At 37.5% G+C, this 20,339-nt stretch overlaps 1 protein-coding gene across 2 annotated transcripts in view; it reads right to left on the bottom strand.

Moving 5' to 3' along the window:
- Positions 1-20,339, bottom strand: part of PAPSS1 (3'-phosphoadenosine 5'-phosphosulfate synthase 1) — a 50,337-nt gene that overhangs the window by 8,414 nt on the left and 21,584 nt on the right. For both annotated transcript variants that reach the window (XM_074823240.1, XM_074823241.1), the window contains exons 6-11: positions 17,830-17,943; positions 15,206-15,317; positions 11,975-12,180; positions 9,547-9,682; positions 7,810-8,078; positions 2,485-2,714 (exon numbers count right to left, since the gene is read on the bottom strand). In XM_074823240.1, the coding sequence (XP_074679341.1) occupies positions 2,485-2,714; positions 7,810-8,078; positions 9,547-9,682; positions 11,975-12,180; positions 15,206-15,317; positions 17,830-17,943 (1,067 nt within the window). The remainder of the gene's footprint in view (positions 1-2,484; positions 2,715-7,809; positions 8,079-9,546; positions 9,683-11,974; positions 12,181-15,205; positions 15,318-17,829; positions 17,944-20,339) is intronic.

Here is a 20,339-nt window from a genome sequence, read left to right on the forward strand (position 1 = left end):
GCAAGCAGGAGCAATAACGGCTCTCTTCAGGGAGTCTGCATGTGTTCGCATTGCCATCTAGAGGATCGCTGCCACACTCCAGTCCACCCATTAGTTCACAAACAGTATCTGGGGAAGGACAGGACAAATGGTCTTACATTCTGACAACAGTAAGACAAAACTGCAAACTAATAGCACCGCTGTCTTTTTTCCACGACAGTGACAGAAACAGAAAAAAACCCGCCTCAAACCAAAGCGTGCCCGCAGGCATGATGAAAGGATAATAGGGTGCGCATAATGCGGTCTGTGACAAAAGGCAAAACCTGTTGCCACAGAGATTTTTTTTATCACTTGCTCTGGCTAATGACAGAGGAACAGTTTTACTCACCTTGATCTAAATCAAATCTATCCTGCTAAGAGTACACTATCAACGATTACAGAATCAATATTCTTCCACCAAGATTCTGTTCCATGAAATGGAAATTCTGGCCTCTCACATTGCTACTCCCCTTCTATTCCAAGTTATTGACACACTAGTACAACTATTTCACTTTAATCTTTTCGTATTTATCTTCTCAAAGTTGCTGAGTTACTTGGCCAACAAACAGGACCAATACCCATAGTATCTACTACAACAGCCTTCTGAACCTTATGTTGTAACGCATAGCAGTTTGCATAAAACAGGCAATATTTACATCACAATCTCATTAGTGTGCACAGCAATGAGGACTTCTAGATGCATCACAAATAATGAAAGGCACAAAGGTAGTAAAGTGTTCAACAGTTATCTAAGAAGCAATAAATTTAGGACAAGACTTTCATGTCATATGCTAGGAGTATCCTTCCCTCCGATTTTATTTCTCCTAATGAAAATACCATATGCATCAGGCTATAGATCTGATGCTACTGTACATAGCTTCACTTCAGGAAAAAAACCCACAACCCTGCTGCAATGCCATCCAAAGAGAAGCTTCACAGCACTAAGAACAACCTTACGCTGGAATGCTGCCTATAAGGGAGGGAGAACGAAGGAAGAACACATCAGCAAACTACAACTACTAAATAAGCCTCCCTGATTAGCTTCAATTTTAAAACATCTGCAATGTAGCAAATTATCAAATTTCTAACACATATGGATGTCGTAGAGTAATACACAGTGAAACTATTTTAATTCTTGTCAGGTTTCAACAGATTTGCCTTTATCATACTGCTTATGATTTCCAAACAACAGAAGAACATATCAGAAAGTTATATTTAGTTACGCAAGAGACAATAACACTTTGCAGCTTTTAAAAATAAAAGCAGACTAATTCAGGTGCTTGGAATTTACTGCTGAAATACAAAGCAGTTACATAACTTACAATCAAGGTTAAGACAGCACACCATCTACTAATAAACATAATTCATGGTAAGAAAGACACAAGCTGCTGAATAAAACTTGTCACAAGCCACAGTGAGAGACTTCTATACTCAGGGTAACTGCAGCATAAGCAGCTGAAGAATAAGAGATAAGAGATGGGTTCATTTTTACAGACGAATCCACCCCATGCTGATTTCATGCTTTCAAAGATGAACCATGTTGTACAGACATACTTCTTCATTTAGAAGCAGTAGGAAATAGTCAGAATGTAAAAAACACAAGGTCTTTTTAGAAAAACATCTTGCTTGACGGCTTATATTTCAGTACTAACTTCAACTGCAGTTTGATGTAAAACAAAAGTACAGTTCAATAATCTGAATAAAGAGGTTCAAACTAAAATAACAAGTCATCTTCCCAGTCCCACTCATTGGCACCACAGCAACACATAGAGTGAGTTTGGGACTTAGCTATGTCACACAAGTGAAAAATAGTATTGGAACATGCAGAAAGTGAAATTACCTGTCCTGTAACTGGATTTAAAAAAAAAAACCCAAAAAAACCCAAAAAAACCCAAACACACACACACACACACACCCAAAAAAACCCCCCAAAACAAAACCCAAAAACAACCCCCAAAAACACAGCTGAAAACCCTGGGACATACAATGGACATACAATGGACATTATTACTAAATAAAGCAAATTAACTATTTGTCACCCTCTCTTGTCCCACTACCTTCTCCCTGCTGCACTCTCTCATTGCCTCTCTTCCATCACATCTGATGCATACCTGACACCTGAGAAGCATATTTAGAAAGATAAATGAGCAGAAAGCTAATCTTACTATTATAATAAATAATAACCTTTTTCTATGGATTTAGCAATCTCCCAGAATTAGTGAAACTTCAGTACCTGGGAGGAAAAGGGATATTCCAGTGGCAGCTAAAGTTGGATAAGGTTAGTTGTGCTGTGAAACCTCACCCAAATCATGCTGAAGTAAGTTGCATTCATGATCTAAAACCACACCTAAACACAGTCACCTTTGAGCAATATGAATTTAATTTAAAACAATTTTTTTTTATGTCAGCGGGGGGGGCAAAAGGCAGCTATTGCTCCAGAAGTCTTAAAACAAAAATACAACTTACTGATCAGAGTCATAATAATCCATGCACTTCTTTTTCTTATTATAAGCTGCAACTCTAAAGGGTACAATTTCCAGGGCTCGGAGGCCTGGAGCCATTGTCAACACTTTGGCACCATGGGTTGGTTCATACAGATCTTTCCCAGTGTCAGGGTGTGGCATCCCTGCTGGATCTCGCCCTACAATGTAGAAGTTAGCTCCTGCAACCATCCGGGATCTGCAGTGCCACTGAACCTAGAACAGAAACAGGGAAACAGGGAAAAACAGAAGAAAATGGGTCAAAATATGACACTTAAAATGTGCGTGAAGTGCATAATTACACTTTTTCCCTAATCAAACGTTATTTTTACTATGAAGCCACAACAAAACAAAGAGTCAATTATGTGAGTCACCATAAAACTTACAGCTAAGGCATACTATTCCCCTGTTTCATTTGCACATTAGGATACTTTAAAAGTTACTTTAGCACAGTGTTTGGAACAGTATAATCAGGGCAAGAAAGGTGGAGCTCATCCATTTCTTTGCTCAGTTCTTCCTGATGTTGTCACCCTCCATCCCTTTCCTTTTATATAAAAAGTTTACTGTTTTGGGAAGCTTAGTGGGATCTAGTCATATATTGCTCTATTTTAATCACAGTGATTTCTCTAAAAAGACTCCCTGACCAATAGATAGCTGCCAAACATCTCATTGGAAGAAAGACAAGGTAGGCTCCTTAAACACAGTGTTCACGAGTGGTCTAATCAACCTATCTACATATTAGAAAAGCAAAATTACCCATGCTAAACTTTTTCACCTGGCGCATGTGGCAAGAATGCTGTCCAAGGCAGGACTTTAATTCTTTAACACTTACTTTAACACTTACTTTAACACTTACTCTGCATCAATATTAAGACTCAAAGGACATATAAACTAGGTACATACTGCACATGAATGCTTGGCATAGGTTTTCAGATCACTAAGATTGCCTACTTATACCACAAGCTTCCAAGACGAAAACAGATAAAGCAGCTCTAGCTTTGGTAAATATTTAGTCCCTTTTCCCTGATCATTTTGAAATAATTTCATTCTAATACATCTGTATGAACCGGGGAGAAGCCAATGTCAAAATCAGAAACTTTAGCTTTAGTGAATTTTTGCTTGGCTGCACCAACTCTCTTCCACCTAATATTTGTAGTATTGTTAAATATTCACAAGCAGCTTTCCCACATTACTTCGCTGCACATTTCAAAATGAGTGGTTTCACAGCTAACAACTTGATTTTTACTTTTTTTTTTTCCTCATAGCTCACTTACTAGTGAAGGTAAAAAAAGATATTTCAAAGGAAATTCTGCACAGACTATTCAATTATCTGTACTCTACAACCAAATAAATGATCTCAAAATATTTAGAAATGCATCTTTCTTACTAAATATGGTGAGAGGGTTTTTTTTCTGCCAAAGACTGTTTGCAGTATTTACTAGATCCTAGACTGTTAGATATGTTAGTTATGACAGTTTTTAGACTTATGTTATAGGACTGCTGGTAAATTTTCTTAATTGTTTTTATATGCAATATTTTCAATAGAAAATTTAACTGTACAGTACAGGAAAAGTAAAATAACTATTACATTACTTTAGGTAACAAAAACACACCACTTCAGGAAATGTCCCTGTGTTCTCATACTGGGAATTATTCCACTAAAAGAATTGTCATACGCTCTACATAGCTTTGTATCTGCCAAAGGATACTCAGAGAAGAGTTTAAAAGCCCAGCAAGTATGTAACAGTAGTTTCTTATATGTGCAGCCTTACCTTCGCAGAAAACTAAAGGCCCTACCCAGTAACTACATAGCGTAAAACAGCTTCACAAGTTGAACAGTAATAAACATCTGTCAAAACATCTGTCAAGCACTAAAGGGAAAAAAAGAAGGGGAGGCAGGAAGGAAAAAACCCACAAATCATGGGACAAAAGTTGCTGCCACTACCTTGTAGTAAATGGACAATGTGGTGGATAAATTTTCCTTCCATTACAAAAAAAATTTGCATCTGCCTACTGCAAACCTCTACATGAAACAAAATCAGTATTTCATATTTTAGTTACTGTGCATGCTGTTCCATTTTAATAAGCTTTAGCCAAGAAGCTCTAAAGTGATTTCTCAAAGTAGTAACTAAATGTTAGTTCTGCATTAGTTCTATAACTAATCATTATAAAAACCATCCAAGGAGGAAGTTTTGTAGTCAATATGGACAGAGTTCTGTAAATCAGTAGTCAGATAATGAAATTAGGAACCAGATATGAGTTATGAGGGTTCCATTGGTATCAGTTTTCATCTTGACCACAGGCAGACATTACACATGACAGATCCCACTGTTATTCAAGCATATACGGTGCTATGGAAGCATCTGGATGCCGATAGCTATGCTAATAATTTTAATATTTATGTTACAAGCACAAAGTTGGCCATACACATGAAATTCCAGCATACCACAGCAGCTAGCAGCGTATTTTCTAAAACTGTTCTAGCGTAGTTAAGAAATTTAAGTTTCATGCTGTCATTTGGATAACAGTAAGAACTCCATTTTCAATAATCACAGAATCACAGATTTGTCTAGGTTGGAAAAGACCTTGAAGATCATCCAGTCCAACCATCAACCCAACATCAACAGTTCCCAACTACACCATATCCCTCAGCGCTAAGTCGACCCTACTCTTAAACACCTCCAGGGATGGGGACTCCACCACCTCCCTGGGCAGCCCATTCCAACGCCTAACAACCCATTCTGTAAAGAAATGCTTCCTAATATCCAGTCTAAACCTTCCCTGGTGCAACTTGAGGCCATTACCTCCTGTTCTATCGCTTATTACTTGGTTCAAGAGACTCATCCCCAGCTCTCTGCAACCTCCTTTCAGGTAGTTGTAGAGGGCGATGAGGTCTCCCCTCAGCCTCCTCCTCTCCAGAATAAACAACCCCAGTTCCCTCAGCCGCTCCTCGTACGACATGTGCTCCAGACCCTTCACCAGCTTCGCTGCCCTTCTTCGGAGATGCTCAAGTCATTCAATGTCCTTTTTGTAGTGAGGGGCCCAAAACTGAACACAGGAATCGAGGTGCGGCCTCACCAGTGCCGAGTACAAGGGTAAGATCACTTCCCTGTCCCTGCTGGCCACGCTATTTCTGATACAAGCCAGGATACCACTGGCCTTCTTGGCCACCTGGGCACACTGCTGGCTCATGTTCAGCCGGCTGTCAATCAACACCCCCAGGTCCCTCTCTGACTGGCAGCTCTCCAGCCACTCCTCCCCAAGCCTGTAGCACTGCTGGGGGTTGTTGTGGCCCAAGTGCAGCACCCGGCATTTGGCCTTATTGAAACTCCTACAGTTGGCCTTAGCCCATCGCTCCAGCCTGTCCAGGTGTCTCTGCAGAGCCTCCTTACCCTCGAGCAGATCAACACTCCCACCCAACTTGGTGCCATCTGCAAACTTACTGAGGGTGCACTCGATCCCCTCGTCTAGATAATCAATAAAGATGTTAAACAGGAGTGGCCCCAAAACCGAGCCCTGGGGGACACCACTCGTGACCGGTCGCCAACCGGATTTAACTCCGTTCACCACAACTCTTTGGGCCCGGACATCCAGCCAGTTTTTTACCCAGCAAAGCGTGTGCCCGTCCAAGCCTCGAGCAGCCAGTTTCGCCAGGAGAATGCTGTGGGAAATGGTGTCAAAGGCCTTACTGAAGTCGAGGTAAACTACATCCACAGCCTTTCCCTCATCCAATAAGCAGGTCACCCTGTCGTAGAAGGAGATCAGGTTTGTCAAGCAGGACCTGCCTTTCATAAACCCATGCTTAATAAGTGAAGCTTATTCACTTAATAATTGAAGCTATTTGACTAAGATGATTTAGAACACGGTAAACCACATGTTTGAGGCATAAAACTAGCAGCTTTTGTCCCATTTCTATACATCCATACCTTTTCAGAACATACTTTCCTAAGCAGGTGAATTCATTGCATTTTGATCGAGAATTTTCCCTTATAGAACTGTTTCTTTTCTTCCAAGATAATTATCAGGAATATTAAAAATACAAAAATGTTAAATTGATACTTATGAAACATGTCCATTCAAATCTTTACTGACTGGAAGGCCACATCCGTCCTGTAGATAACCATACTGACACCTGCTTGCTGTTCTGTAAAGCACTTGTACTACAGAAACAAATCCGGTACCAATGTCTTTTAAATGACCTATGGAAAATGATTAAGGAGTCTCTTTTATTACTTGACTACAAACATTATTGTCAGTCTGTACTCTGAGGTCACTGGAAATGCCACATAGGTTAGCAGAAAACTCTCAGCATGTTCAGAATTAGGATTGGGGATTTTGTTCCTCCTCATATGCTCATGAATACAAGACCGAAGTAGAAGATTTCTGTTAATTCTCAGAAAAGGTCCGTGGGGAACAGTACAAGATTCCCTACAGTAACTCACATGCCTCAACTAGATCTGAACTGCATGTTTTCTCTTGACTTAAAGGCAGTGCAAGCTCTGTTTGATTACTCAACTGGCCAGCAGAAAACAAGCAACACTTCTCTAATTTAAGTCCACTGGTGAGATCTCCTATCTATCAAAAAACTACCACAGATTAACCTTTTGAGCCTGGTCAGAATTTGAACCTCCTGTGACTCATGGCTTGGGGGCGGGGCAGGCAGGCCACAGGGAGGAATGAGCTGGAAAACCAATGTCCCCTAAAGGAATTGCCCTCAAATGAGAGCATTTATTCTCTCTGCTGCTTCCCAAAAACATCCAGGCATTCCAGCCCAAGACCTGGCTTCTAAATAAAGTGCTGTCAAATAATTATTTCATACAAAAGCCTTGAAACAATTCTCTCTGAATTAAGTTTGCCAAAAAAATAAACAAAGCCTTTGGGTTTTTTTCCTAATTTGTGTATAAGCCCTCCAACATACAAACTTTTTGCTTAACAGTCATATCACTTAAGTATTTTAGCATTTACAACAACTATTTGGTATGTTAAAAGATCTTATTTCTTCTGAAAAAGACTGTAAAAAAGGAGGAAGGATTAATTTATTATCATACCCTTATAACTGTAAAGAAAAGAGGACATAAACCCAATATTATCTCCCACTGTTTCCAGCAAAATCCTCCAACATAGAAGTTTCTTCATAGAAGAATGTTTTGGTTGATGACAGAGGGAGCCTTTACAGTCTGACTTCCCAAAGAAAATTTGTCTCCTCTCTCCATTAATACAAACACAGCATACAAGCATCAGGCAGAGCACGAAATACTTTAGCGCACTATCAAAGGGGGTTTGTTTTATTTTAAACTCTTGCTGTATTTACCTCAGTTGGTCCAGCATACATCATGGGGGAAGGGAATATAGCCACCACTGTTGTTTCTGGATTCAAGATTCCCTCCTCCAGTACTGCAGCATGTTGCTTCATGCGCCACATGAGAGGAACATCATCCTCCTTTGTCCAGCCTCCAAGTGGATGCAAGAGTAAAACTGGGCGCCGGTAGCCACGTTCCAAAAGCTGCTTATGTGTATCCTGCATTAAAAGAGCATGCCCATTGTGCACTGGGTTGCGTAACTGGAATGCAAATACAGCATCTGTGGAGAGAAAACAGACAAAAGATATAAGGAAAGCAAGTTATTTTATCAGGAGTTACACAACCACAGAAAAATCTTCAAACAGTACAATCTTTGTTCTGACCTCCATTAAACAAGTATAACAACAGTAGTCACAGGTCATTAAATTATTATAAAATCATTATACTCAATAAGCAAAACTAATAAAAATCCACCATACTAAAAAATAAAACAGCTCCCTTCATTTTTGAGATTTCCTCAGAATTACTCTAGTTTCTCCAATAGCTATAATCTTCTCTTTGGATTTTTCACTTGCATGAGTATATAATATAAAGTTAAATTCTAAGAGAAAAATCAAACTATGCTACCTGTCTTAAAGGCTCAGTGTATCATGAGAACAAATGGACATATTTGCAATAAAACAAATAAAAGGGGATTTCATGTACATTAATAAGTTTCCTTCACCTAAACTGCTTAGTAGAGTTTATGCACAGTAAGAAGAAAGCAAAGCTAACTGATATTCCAAAGTTTTACAGACACTTTGATGAAAAACCCCGACACAACCAGGATTTCTTCCTTCTGCAAATTAAGATGAACTAAAGTACCCTGCAAAGACAGCAAAATCACCATAACTGAGAGGTTTCCCAAGAAGGAACCAATGAAATCCAGAGAACAGGGGTTTTCTAGGTATCAAATATATTTATTTAGGGACTAGCTAAAGCAAAGACTGGTATCTCAAATCTGCAGGTCCTGGAAATACTGACCACACTGAAAAAAAAACAGGAGTACAGGACCAATCTCAGTTTGCATTCTCGATATTAATCTCTTCCCTCACACTTAGAAGCACTTAGCAGCTGTCTGAGTCTTATGATGAAGGCAGTATGCCTTCAATGCATGCCACGATGAAGGCAGTATGTTTGACTGTTCTCTGCTTTATGACATTACTCGGCCTCTTACTTATCTGCCTAACACAACTGCTTTAGTGAGAAAACCTGTTTTGTTTTTTTCTGCAATATAAAGCTAGCAGTTAGCTCACAACTTTTAACTGTGATACATTCCATTTTGTACCATTTTACTTGCATTACTGTCCTAAGCTTTGCTCTCCAGAAGCAGCATGGAAGAGACTTAAAAATAGAAGAGCATGAAAGCTCAGCACTCAACAATATCGCTACAGGTTTAGCCGAACCTGATAAATTTTAAATCACGTTCTACCACATTTTAACATTATCTTTTCTTGCATTAGTAACATGTCTAGTGTGCATGGAAAGATAAAATTCAGAACCTCAGCCATTAGCAGCTTCTTTTGTGTATTTAGGTAATGCAATGCCTGAGATCATAAAAATTAATACCAGTAAAAGGCAAAGAATGCCACCTAAGAGCGCAATCAAAATCTTCATCCTTGAAAGAATGCTAGCTCCTGACGTATTGAGACAGCAGGCATTTGGATAAGCCTTTGCAGGGAGAAACAGAACAAGAAAAATTTATTCACCGGCATTCATTTCCTTGAATTTCTGCCTTAGTTCAGCTGGAGTGAGACGGTATTGATCAAGTCCATCATTCCAATATATACGATCAAGGACCTGTAGATCTCCACCTACAAGCCAGTTCCCTTGCTCCATAACCATCTAAGAAAAGAAAGGAAAATCCTTGTTAGGATTGGTTGTCAGCTTCTCCTGAGCATCTAGAGCATTGCAATGGGGGCTTATCTTTACCCAGGGAAGAATTCTAGGCTAATTTGATTTAACAGTCTCAAGTCAAGCATCAATGTTTAAAAATAAAAAAAATAAAAAAACAATCACTGGAACATAGTCCAAACATGTTATGCCATGGTGCAGGAGACATGCATAAATCTTCAGTAGGCATATGTCTTTCTTTCAAAACAAAGGATTTTTTTAATATATGGAAACGCAAGTAGTCAGTATTCTTAACCAACCTCATTCCATGACAAAAAGATCTAGTGGCTGGAAAGCCTAATATATTAAGTAAAACAAAGTTGCACACTTCATAGTTGTTGGTCAAAGCAAATGAAGTTCCAGTATCACCCTACAGTTTACAAGATTCTGGTCAGCAATAAAGTAGCAAATAAAACAGTTCTGATTAACTAATTACACACTTTAACTTACAAATAAAATCAGAATCTTTGAAGTAGGACAGCTTTTGGATTCGTTTCACAGTAGCACTTTACCAAGGCAACATATATTGTACATTCACTAGAGTTCTTCTGATATCTTCAAATATCAATCAACTCACCCTTTATCAAAAAATAATTACGGCAAGCCGTTTAACATACTCTAGCAATGGCCACAGAAATCACTCAGAAACTTAATTTCTGAGAATGCATTTGCTTTTGAAGATGGAACCACAAAAAATTTACATGTTTCATACACATTTCTGATAATTTTTTAGCCTTATGCTATTTAAAGATGACAGCAAGTGATATAACATAAGACATTACATACTAAATCCACATGCCAAGGTGTAAAATTAAGGGTGAATTTTTCAATTTATTTTTGCTTTGAAATAGAGGACTGCTGGAATTAAGTGATGCTACAGCCACCACCCTCTTCCCAAAGAAAATGCTAGTCTTTGACATCTTACCAGGGTGGGGTGGAAGGTGTGATAAAGATATGAAGATGACAAAACTCTGCACTACAGTAACTCTCAGGCACCCAAAGATTTCTGATTAAGGCCCACCAGATCCATGTGCTGTCATGATACTACTCTGCACACACCCATACACTGTCATAATACTACTATTACACACTCCGGTACAGACGTAAGAGTACAGACAGACATAGTTCCTCATCTTCTACATTAGTTTCAGCCATGTTATTCTGTGATTGCTAATACATTATAACAAGTTATTCAAATCTCATTTGCATGAGATTTTCTTAGAACTTCTAAAATTTGTGTTAAGTTTTCAATAAAGGGGTAATCTGATGTTCATCAGCACAGAACAAATCAAGAGCTCTGAAAATCTTCCAGAACACTCTTAGTTGTGTCTAGCAGATGTTCTTTCTCAGATATACCGCAGAATACAACCTCAGTTCATAAAAGGATGTCATTACACATTAATTAAAAAATGTATTACACATTAGTAAAATAAAGAAGTAAAAAAATCCATAGTTTTCACATATGTATAACTATTAGTCATAGAGATGCTTTTAGAACACATCAAAGGCTTTCCCTTTTTAAGAGCAAGCTCATAATTTGTGGTTTGATTTCTTTTTATCTGATTTTAAGGCATAGTTGTAAGTAAAAAGATACTTTAGAGACCAATGGGGAAAGAAACGTATTTCGGCTCTGCAGAGCTAAGATGCAACATTTACATCAGCTTTCAAACCCAAACACAGCATTGTGATGAGTATGCTGCAATTACAATATTTCATTATGACATACACATACGGTCAAGATAATAACGCATACTGAACACAATGGATGTGAAATAACTCTCCAGGGAGTTACATGATGAACTCTCCAGGAACAGGGCCTATTTCAAAAGCAGCTAAACCAGGCAGTTCTCACGTGCTCCACATGCAGGCAGAATAGCAGTTTTCTTGCCTTCACAATGCGTATATCTGCTGATTAAGGAGCTTTGATGATCCATCTGGCTACACAGAGGAGTGTGTTTACTAGGCACACTAGAGGGCAAAGTTCCCTCTTCTGTAGCACAGATTCTACAGTACATTCTAAATTCATTTCACATGCACATATTGACATTGGGTTTTCACACTAAGTGCAGACTATTCAACAGCTGCATAGAACAAAAAAAATCCCCAGTGTTTCTACTCAAATGTATTAATCAGTTCTCAAAGCAGTTTTGCTGTCGAAATACGCCACAGACATCAGCTTCATTAATTTGCAGCTCCACAAACAGTACAGCTAATAGGACTAGATTTTCAACTTTTAACACACACCTTGATATAGGGATGTTCCTTGCATGTCGTTCCCCATTGCCTAGCACAGCGTTCCTCTTTCCTGTGTTCGTAGAATTCTGGATTACGGAGAATGGCCACGCGGCGACCTTCATACACCAGTGCAACTGCGGTACACCCATCCAGTCTTTCTTTGTCTTCTTGAGTAGCTGTTAGCACTATAGGCACTGACAGATTAATAACTCCCCCTGCAGAGTAAAGGGGAAAAAAAAAAAAAAGCCCCTTATCCTTAATAATGGTCAATGACATTATGAAAATCTACCCCTCCTAACAAGTTACAGTCCAGGCTGTAAGTGTATCCCACAACAGGTAGTTCAAGTGTTTTTTAACAGGGGTTAAAAGCAACTTTTAGAATGAACTCTTGCATAAGATATGTGTGCTACAAAAATGTACAAGCACTGAGGTTTGAGAAAGAGCAGAGAGAGTACTGAAAATACCAAGTACTTATAACTGCACACAAATATTTACATTGTGAAGATACTACTTTTTTTGGATCTCAAATCTTGTTTAAGAAGCTATATATAGAAGCAGAAATACACAACTGTAAGCAGAAATACACAACTGACATTTTTTAAACAGATCATCTATAATATCCAGCAAGATTGTTACTGGAGTGGATAATGCATAAAAAAAGAAGTAGCATTCTCAGTAGCCATACTTTTGGTCCATAAGAAAAGTTCAATGTGATAGAAGCAGCCAAATGTACCCAAGTAGTTAACATATATAATTTAATATTTCAAAAGGTGACTTTTGCTGTTTACTTGAAACTGTATTCAGATTCAAGCATTTGTATTTCAGAAAAAAAAGTTGAATCAGGCAGACATTTTGCACAGTTTGTTTGAAAGCTTACCATCTACTTTACTTCTAAAACTAAATGACTGTATCTGAATTCTAAGGTTATGTGTGACCCTCATTTTTAAGCATTTACTTCACTGCTAGATACTGGAAGTGTGTTTTTCTTGACTACTAGCGTGAGATTTGAGAAAACCAGTGGAGTAAATATTGTAAGTCTCATACAAAGGCTTGAATACTAATGAGGATACACTTGCCAAAAAAGAGCAAAACTTTCTGGTGGTCTCCAGGAGAAATGTCTTGGGCCTCTGGAAGTTAATGGGGGTTTTGATACCAGCTTCAGTCAGGCCAAGACTCTAAATAAGGTTGATTTCCCCATTATTTGAACAATACATTTTTTTTATAACCTTCTCTCAATTTTACTTTCAGTGTGGTAGGAAGTTAAAAATTATGAAGCTGGATGAAAAGTTTAAAAGAAAAATAGGTTCCCCCTTCCTTCACAATGCGAAATGAAAAGCATGTTGTGCATCTTCTCCTAAATTCAGTCTTAGTGCTCAGAGTTATTTTCAAAGCAGCTAGGTCATAAATTGAGCTTGGCAACATCACAGAGGTGATTTGCCACCCCTAACTTGATAATTAAAAAAATTATTTTGCTTTGCGAACAAGTAAATAAGTATTTCAAACTGGGAAAAGATCTCAAACCTGTTGATTATTAAAATTTTGTTAGTGACCAATATATAATATCTTTGACATCTGTCTTCAGCCACTGTGCAAATGAGGAACTGAGGCAAGGTAGTGGAGTGAGTTTGTTAAGTGACAGATGAGCAGAGTGTCAGCTCAAGACTATTTCAGATACTTTCACTTTAAAGCTTAAGTTATCAACACACCTGCACTGATCTCCATAATGTAGAAGTCAGTCAGTATGAACACTGCATTTAGAGCCCAAAGGATGAGATGAACTGCTGATATTAAACAATTTCTCTCTCTTCAAAATCAAAACCCTGGAAAACAACTGCTGCTGTGACACTCCAGAACGAACATATCAAGCAGGGAGGAGACTTTCAGGATGTTGTTTTGACTTAACCGTTGCCACTGCTTCAAGTAGCAAAGCAGCTTTTTCTGAAAAGGTTCTCATACATAAATGCTGCAGTAGGTATCTAAGAGAAGGAAATATGGTAGCATCTAGACAAACGTGACTCTTCTATTAAAGTTTAGGACTGAAAATTATTTCCATCAAAGTTACTCGTTATTTCTCATTACCCATATTTTTTGCAGCATACACGAGGTACTAAAAACAATTGCAAGAGAAGTTTAAAAACTTGCAATAGTGCCATATCTGAAACACTCACCTATACAATGTCTTAAAAGCCTTATAAAAATTCTGATTTACAGAAGACTACAGGACAGAATAAGGAGCTACAAGCTATTTTAGAAGTTGAATGTATAGCATGCCATCTGCAGAATGCTTCACCTGGATGGACACACAGAAGGCAAATGGAATGAAAACAAAACTAGCAGTCCAAAATACTACTGCAAACTTTAGATACTCTAAAATAATGGACGGCATTATGTTGCCTAGGATAGTATCCAAGAGATTTATAAAAAAGGGAACTAGAAAACGTAAGAGGGACAACAGTTGTCTGGATCATAGAACTGAAAGACAAGTGACTTTTTTTTCCTGCTATTTGGTCTCCACCAAGACAAGAGTAATGCAGAAGGAAGTGGGGAGAATTTTTACTATCCTCTCTTAATATAGAGAGTGCAAAAAAACCCCAAAAGGCTCGAGTACAACAGAGCCTTCAGAGAGGAATAAATGAAAAATGACAGAGGATCACAATCAAATTCCAAAACCTGAGGATATTATCATTTGTTGACTACCTTAATTAATGGTTTCTCTTAGCCAATTGGTAACACAAAATAAAATATATTAATTTAAATCATCACAGGATGATTACTAAGTTATAGTAATTTCATTATATGTGACAACTGTCCTTAATCAAGCTACCTCCCTCAAATTCTGATTTCATACCTGCAATAGCTCCAGCACTCAAGTCACTTTGTTGTCCTTGCCTTCATTCCTATTACAGAATAAATCTTCTGGTACACAGAGCTAAACAGGCATTAAATTGCAATTCTGAATTCTAAAATCAATTTCTTCAAATTAAAACCATGTATTTTAAGTTTAAACCTTTTTAAAAATGAAAACATCTGAAAAATATAATTTGTAAAGGCAAAAAGACAAGACATTCGAACTCTAACACAACGGTAGGTATAAGAATAAAACCATGAGGTTTAAAACTGATGATTATAGTGTCCTATTCTCTTACCCCAGCTTGTGCACAAGTCAGACATGTTACCACACCACCACCGAGTAAAGCATCAACAATATTTCAGTTTTACCAACAGTAAATTTTACCCTACCATCAAGGAGACAGTCAAAGTGAAGGCACTGTAGGTATTCTCTCTCTCTCATAAAGCCATTCAGGGGTGTTGCCCAACCTTCTGCTAGCACTTGCACCCACTGCATGTCCACCTTGTAAAGAAATGGAGAAATAGACTTAGAGCAGATAAAAGTTCTTGCTTAATGGTTGATATCAGGTATTAATCATAATAGACCACAATCTACCCATAAAATGCAGGACAGAATAAATGAAAGATTTCTCAGTATTCAGTTTTTAATCACAAAGAATTCAGAGTTTCTAAGTAAGAAAAAAGAACAACTTTTTCCGCATTGTTCATATTTTTGGCTATTTTCCAGTTCTTACACTAGATCAAATTTCTGTGTGTTAAAAAACAGACTGTCCTGGTTTCAGCTGGGATAGTTAATTTTCTTCCTAGTAGCTGGTACAGTGCCGTGTTCTGGATTTAGTGTGAGAATAATGTTGCTAAAACACTGATGTTTCAGTAGTACTTTTCCTAAGTCAGGACCTTTTCAGTTTCCCATGCTCTGCCAGTGAGCAGGTGCACAAGAAGCTGGGAGGGAGCCTGGCCAGGACAGCTGACCCAAACTAGCCAAAGGGATATTCCATACCATGGAGAACGTCATGCTTCGTATATAAACTGGGGGGAGTTGGCTGGGGGACGGATCACTGCTCAGGCATTGGTCAACAGGTGGTGAGCACTGTGCATCACTTGTCTTTTCTTGGGTTTTATTTCTCTCTAAGTTATATTCCTTTTCATTACTATTATTATTTTATATAATAATATATAATATTATATTGTTGTTGTTATATTTTAATTTAGTTATTAAACGATTCTTATCGCAGCCCATGAGTTTTACTTTTTTTTTCCTCCCTACTGGGAGGCCGGAGGAGTGAGCAAGCAGCTGTGTGGTGCTTAGTTGCTGGCTGGGGTTAATTCATGACACCAACAAACAAACCCCACAACAACAAAATTTACTTGTAAATGTTTGATAAAGTTCAACTTAACAGAATTAGAGTCCCAATTGCATTTATTTTTTTAACAAAGAAAATAACCAAGAGGGTTAAAAAAAAAAAAAAGCACAACACATACATTTACCACAAAAATATTGGAATTATGGGGGTGACTAGCAAGAGGTCAAATCTTAAAACAGATTAGAAAGAAAGTTTTTGTTGTAGAAATTACTGAGACAACCCAGAAGTAAAATTCTCTCAGGACTAGTACTTATTTTAGTTTAAAAGGTTTCAGCTTACAGGGAATTTCCTTCCTTAGCACTTAAAACAGTTACACTATGACTTAGTGTGTGGCCTCTATTATTTCTGCATGTATATTACTAAGACTTGGTCAAGTCTTTGACAAGGACAGGCTTTGCTTATGCAAGTCTCTTTTGCAAAGAGCACGGCTAATTTTATTACACTGCTTAATTTATGCTAAGGCAAGCAGAACACACATTTTCTTCTCGAGCTTACATTATATACTTGCTTGATATCTAACAAACCACTGGTTGGGGGTGGAGGGGAAAAGGATTTGTTTTTCTAGATAGGGAGCAACTTAGAACAGGACACTACAGAAATTTAATAATGGTGACCTTAAATACTTATTCTTCAAAGCAATAAATAGTTTTACAGACACATATGTGAAAGGAATCTAGTAAGATGCAGTGAAATGAAGTATTAAAATTTATTAGTAGTAGAAGTCTAGGCAGATTTTAAAACTATTTAGTTCGGCGCTTAGTATGTTGTCTCAATCCTCCAAGATCAAGTTACTGCTGATACTCAGCTCTGAGCTTAGTCAGCTCCTACATCAAATGCTTACCTTTAAGTTCTAGTAATACTGTCAAAAAAGCCAGTGAAAAAAAGTCATTCATTGTATCTGTGTTTAGGCCTAGTTCTTGAAAAAAAGAAGATGAGGTAGAACAGAAACACAGCCAGAAGCAGCTTTGTCTAATTTATCTGAGTTGGAATATAACACATTTAACCAACATAAGAGCAGAGTTGATCAAGTTGATCCATGCTTTTCCACATTTTCTCTGCTGGAAGACAGAAAATTAGCATGGATATGCTCTAAGCAGGAAAAAAAAAAAAAAGTAGATCTGATTATCTCTCTGTGGACTTAAGTTTGCAACTGTTTGAGCCTGGTATATAAGGTTACTATCGTTCAACTCAAGGTTACCAACAAGGAGAATCAAGAAGCAGTAACTGATTTCCTTCATATTTCTAGGTCATTACAATTCAAAATAAAAGTTTGTGTAAGTAAACTAAAACCAAAAAAGTTAGTAATTCTTCTAGAAACAACTACTCATACAAATCATGCCAGGCATGGTTTATAGTCCATGGAACAGGACAGGGGAGGCATGGGAGGAAGTCACTGTAAATATCCAGGCTTGGTATAAACTAGGTAACACTATACCAGACATTGTTTAGGAAATTACGAAGATTCAATTGTTATCTCTAGTAAGTGAAAAGAAAACACAGATGCTGTGATTTCTCTCAAGAAGAGAGGGAAAAAGTATACTGAGATACATTCTGTAACCAGTAGAGGTATTTTGACTATATCTACTTCCGCTGAGCAACAGATAAGACTATCTTTCACCTTCAGCAATGAGACAACTGAACACACAATACCTTATTGATTTCCAAGGTTAACAGAGACTCAGCATCAGTTTTGGCCAACTGCAGCTTGTTTTCTGGCACATAAAGCTCTTTCACCTCATAAGAGGCATCCACTGGTACAATGTCCTGCATAAAAGGAATAAACAGAACTTAATGTTTGCTCAGAATGTTTCTTGGACACTGAACACATGGTCACAAAGTAAAATTCTAATGTTACACTACTCTGTAGAAAAAGCTTATTCGTTAAGCAATTTTCACTCATTTAAGAACCATCACAGTTCCAAGATTATAATATATATTGCTAGACAAGCTGCTGGCTTGAGTAACTGAAGGAAAACATTCTGACAAGAGATTTTTTCCTAAACCTTAAGTACTCCATACAACATTTACCTAGTAAAAGTTTCACTAATGAATTAAGTGTAATTTTTGACTTTTTAATGCCTACACTATCTACAGTAGAAAGGAAGACTATGTTTTTATACTTGCTAAAGAAGCAGAAGTTTTAGAGACTGAGCATTTATAACTAAGTCATTCACTATACAACATGCATTAGAAGTGGTAACATGGAGGCAAAAAAACACCCTCTCTCTCAACTGATAACGATTAATACAGAAGTACAAATTAAATGTATTACCTACAGCTAATGATATAACACCAGTGTCCTAATCTATATAGTAACACTTAGAACATTTAAATGAGGCCATCTGTGCATATATATATGCAATGAACTGAAATTTAGTTTTATAACCAGAATACCACAGAATATCAATTTTTAATTTGAAAAAAACTCTTTTTCCTCCATGCTTTTTAAACAAGACATTCTCACTCCACAATGCTCAACACCTTAAACTTCTAATAATATGAACATAAGGATAAAAAGATAATTTAAAAAAAAAGGGAGAGACCATCATGATAAAAGAGTCTCCTCTGACAAAGCATGGTGTAAAATGTCAAAACCCAGTCAAAGGTTCCAGTGATATTCAGTAACAAAAAAACACTGAAAAGCAGCTACAGTTCTTCTTAAAACACATTTTTCAGAGTTTTGGAAACTTTTGTAAAGTAATGCTTTACTTTTTGAGAAAGAAAAAGCTCACCCTTATAGCAAAGTATATACAGATCCATAACAAGAATAAAGACATTATCTTTATTTTTCCAGTATACACAACGCAGAGTAAACAGGTATGCCTGTAGGAAACACAAAGTTTGCCCAAGAATTGTAAAATGTTTATCTAAGCATTTATCAGATATTAGACACTACCTCCATGGAAAGTAAAACAAAGGGAGGGGGATGATGAAAGCAAGTGGGAGATAAAATGACTGCAGGAATAAGAAGACGTGGTGAGTCTCACTGGCTGTTACATAATTCGTATCTCCAAGTACAAATAAAAGGAAAACAAATTAAACTAGCACTTAGAAATTGTGTTTTATAAGGAAAAGTTCAGTCCATTACATATCAGACATCATTTGGAAAGCTGATTTTATTAGACAGTAAGTTAGGCAAAACCTGCCTTCTATTTTCTCTGCCCGAGCAGCAGCATTACAGCCCAGGAGAGCTGCAGCAGACTCCTGCCACATCGATAAGCCCAGAATCAAACAAAGGTATTGTCTGCTGTAAAGAACAGCAAGCAAAGTGTAATGACTGAGTCCACATTATGTTGCTTCACAGAAGATTGCCCTCTGGACCCTAGTCCATGCTAGAACGTCATAATTTTACAAACTATCAAAAGCTTAAAATAAATGTGCCTATTAAAAAGGTCTCTTCGAATATTACCCTGGTTTTAGTGTCCCACTAATGGGCAAAACAATGAGGAAAACAAAGGTTTCACAATGCAGTTTCTGTCAACAACGTATCTCATTACAAGGATCAAAACAGCTTGAAGACAGTTCTAGCAACAGTCAGACATTTAGAAAATTTGTAGGATTAGTAAACCTAGACTCCCCTGCAGACATAACAATGGTATTTAAAATATCATCTTAGATTAAACAAAACAAAGAAACAAAAAAACACAGTAGCAAGAGGAATTGAATCTGTAGGTCTTTAAACTGTATGAATTTTAGGAAAATGCTAGGCTAGCAAGCCACCTAGTGACCACTTCTAAGGTAGTAACTTTGCTCAAAGGTTCATTCTACCAAAGGACAAGTTACACAATATTCCTCAACATTTATTATTTCTCAATGCATTCATATAAACAACTGCAAAAAAATTTAAGAAAATAAACTAGATACTTTTTTGGGAATGTGCCTCCTCAGACTGTGGTGGTAGGTTCTTTGCTGATGCTAACATCTTTAACAATCTGTAAAGAAAGGGCCTTCAGGCAAATTTCCAGAAGACGGGCATTCACAAGTGACATCCAATTTACAGTACTGAATGACTAGTCTTACAAGCTCATATTAATTGAGGTGTGAGGCCACTGAATTATTTATATATGGAAAAAACAAACAGAAGTACTTGCTTGACTATAATAATCACTGAAGTTTTGGTACCTACAGTCTGAAGGTAAGTTTGTCAGTACTTTAAGTAT

The sequence above is a fragment of the Strix aluco genome, chromosome 4 (assembly GCF_031877795.1).
Source record: "Strix aluco isolate bStrAlu1 chromosome 4, bStrAlu1.hap1, whole genome shotgun sequence".
NCBI lineage: Eukaryota > Metazoa > Chordata > Aves > Strigiformes > Strigidae > Strix > Strix aluco.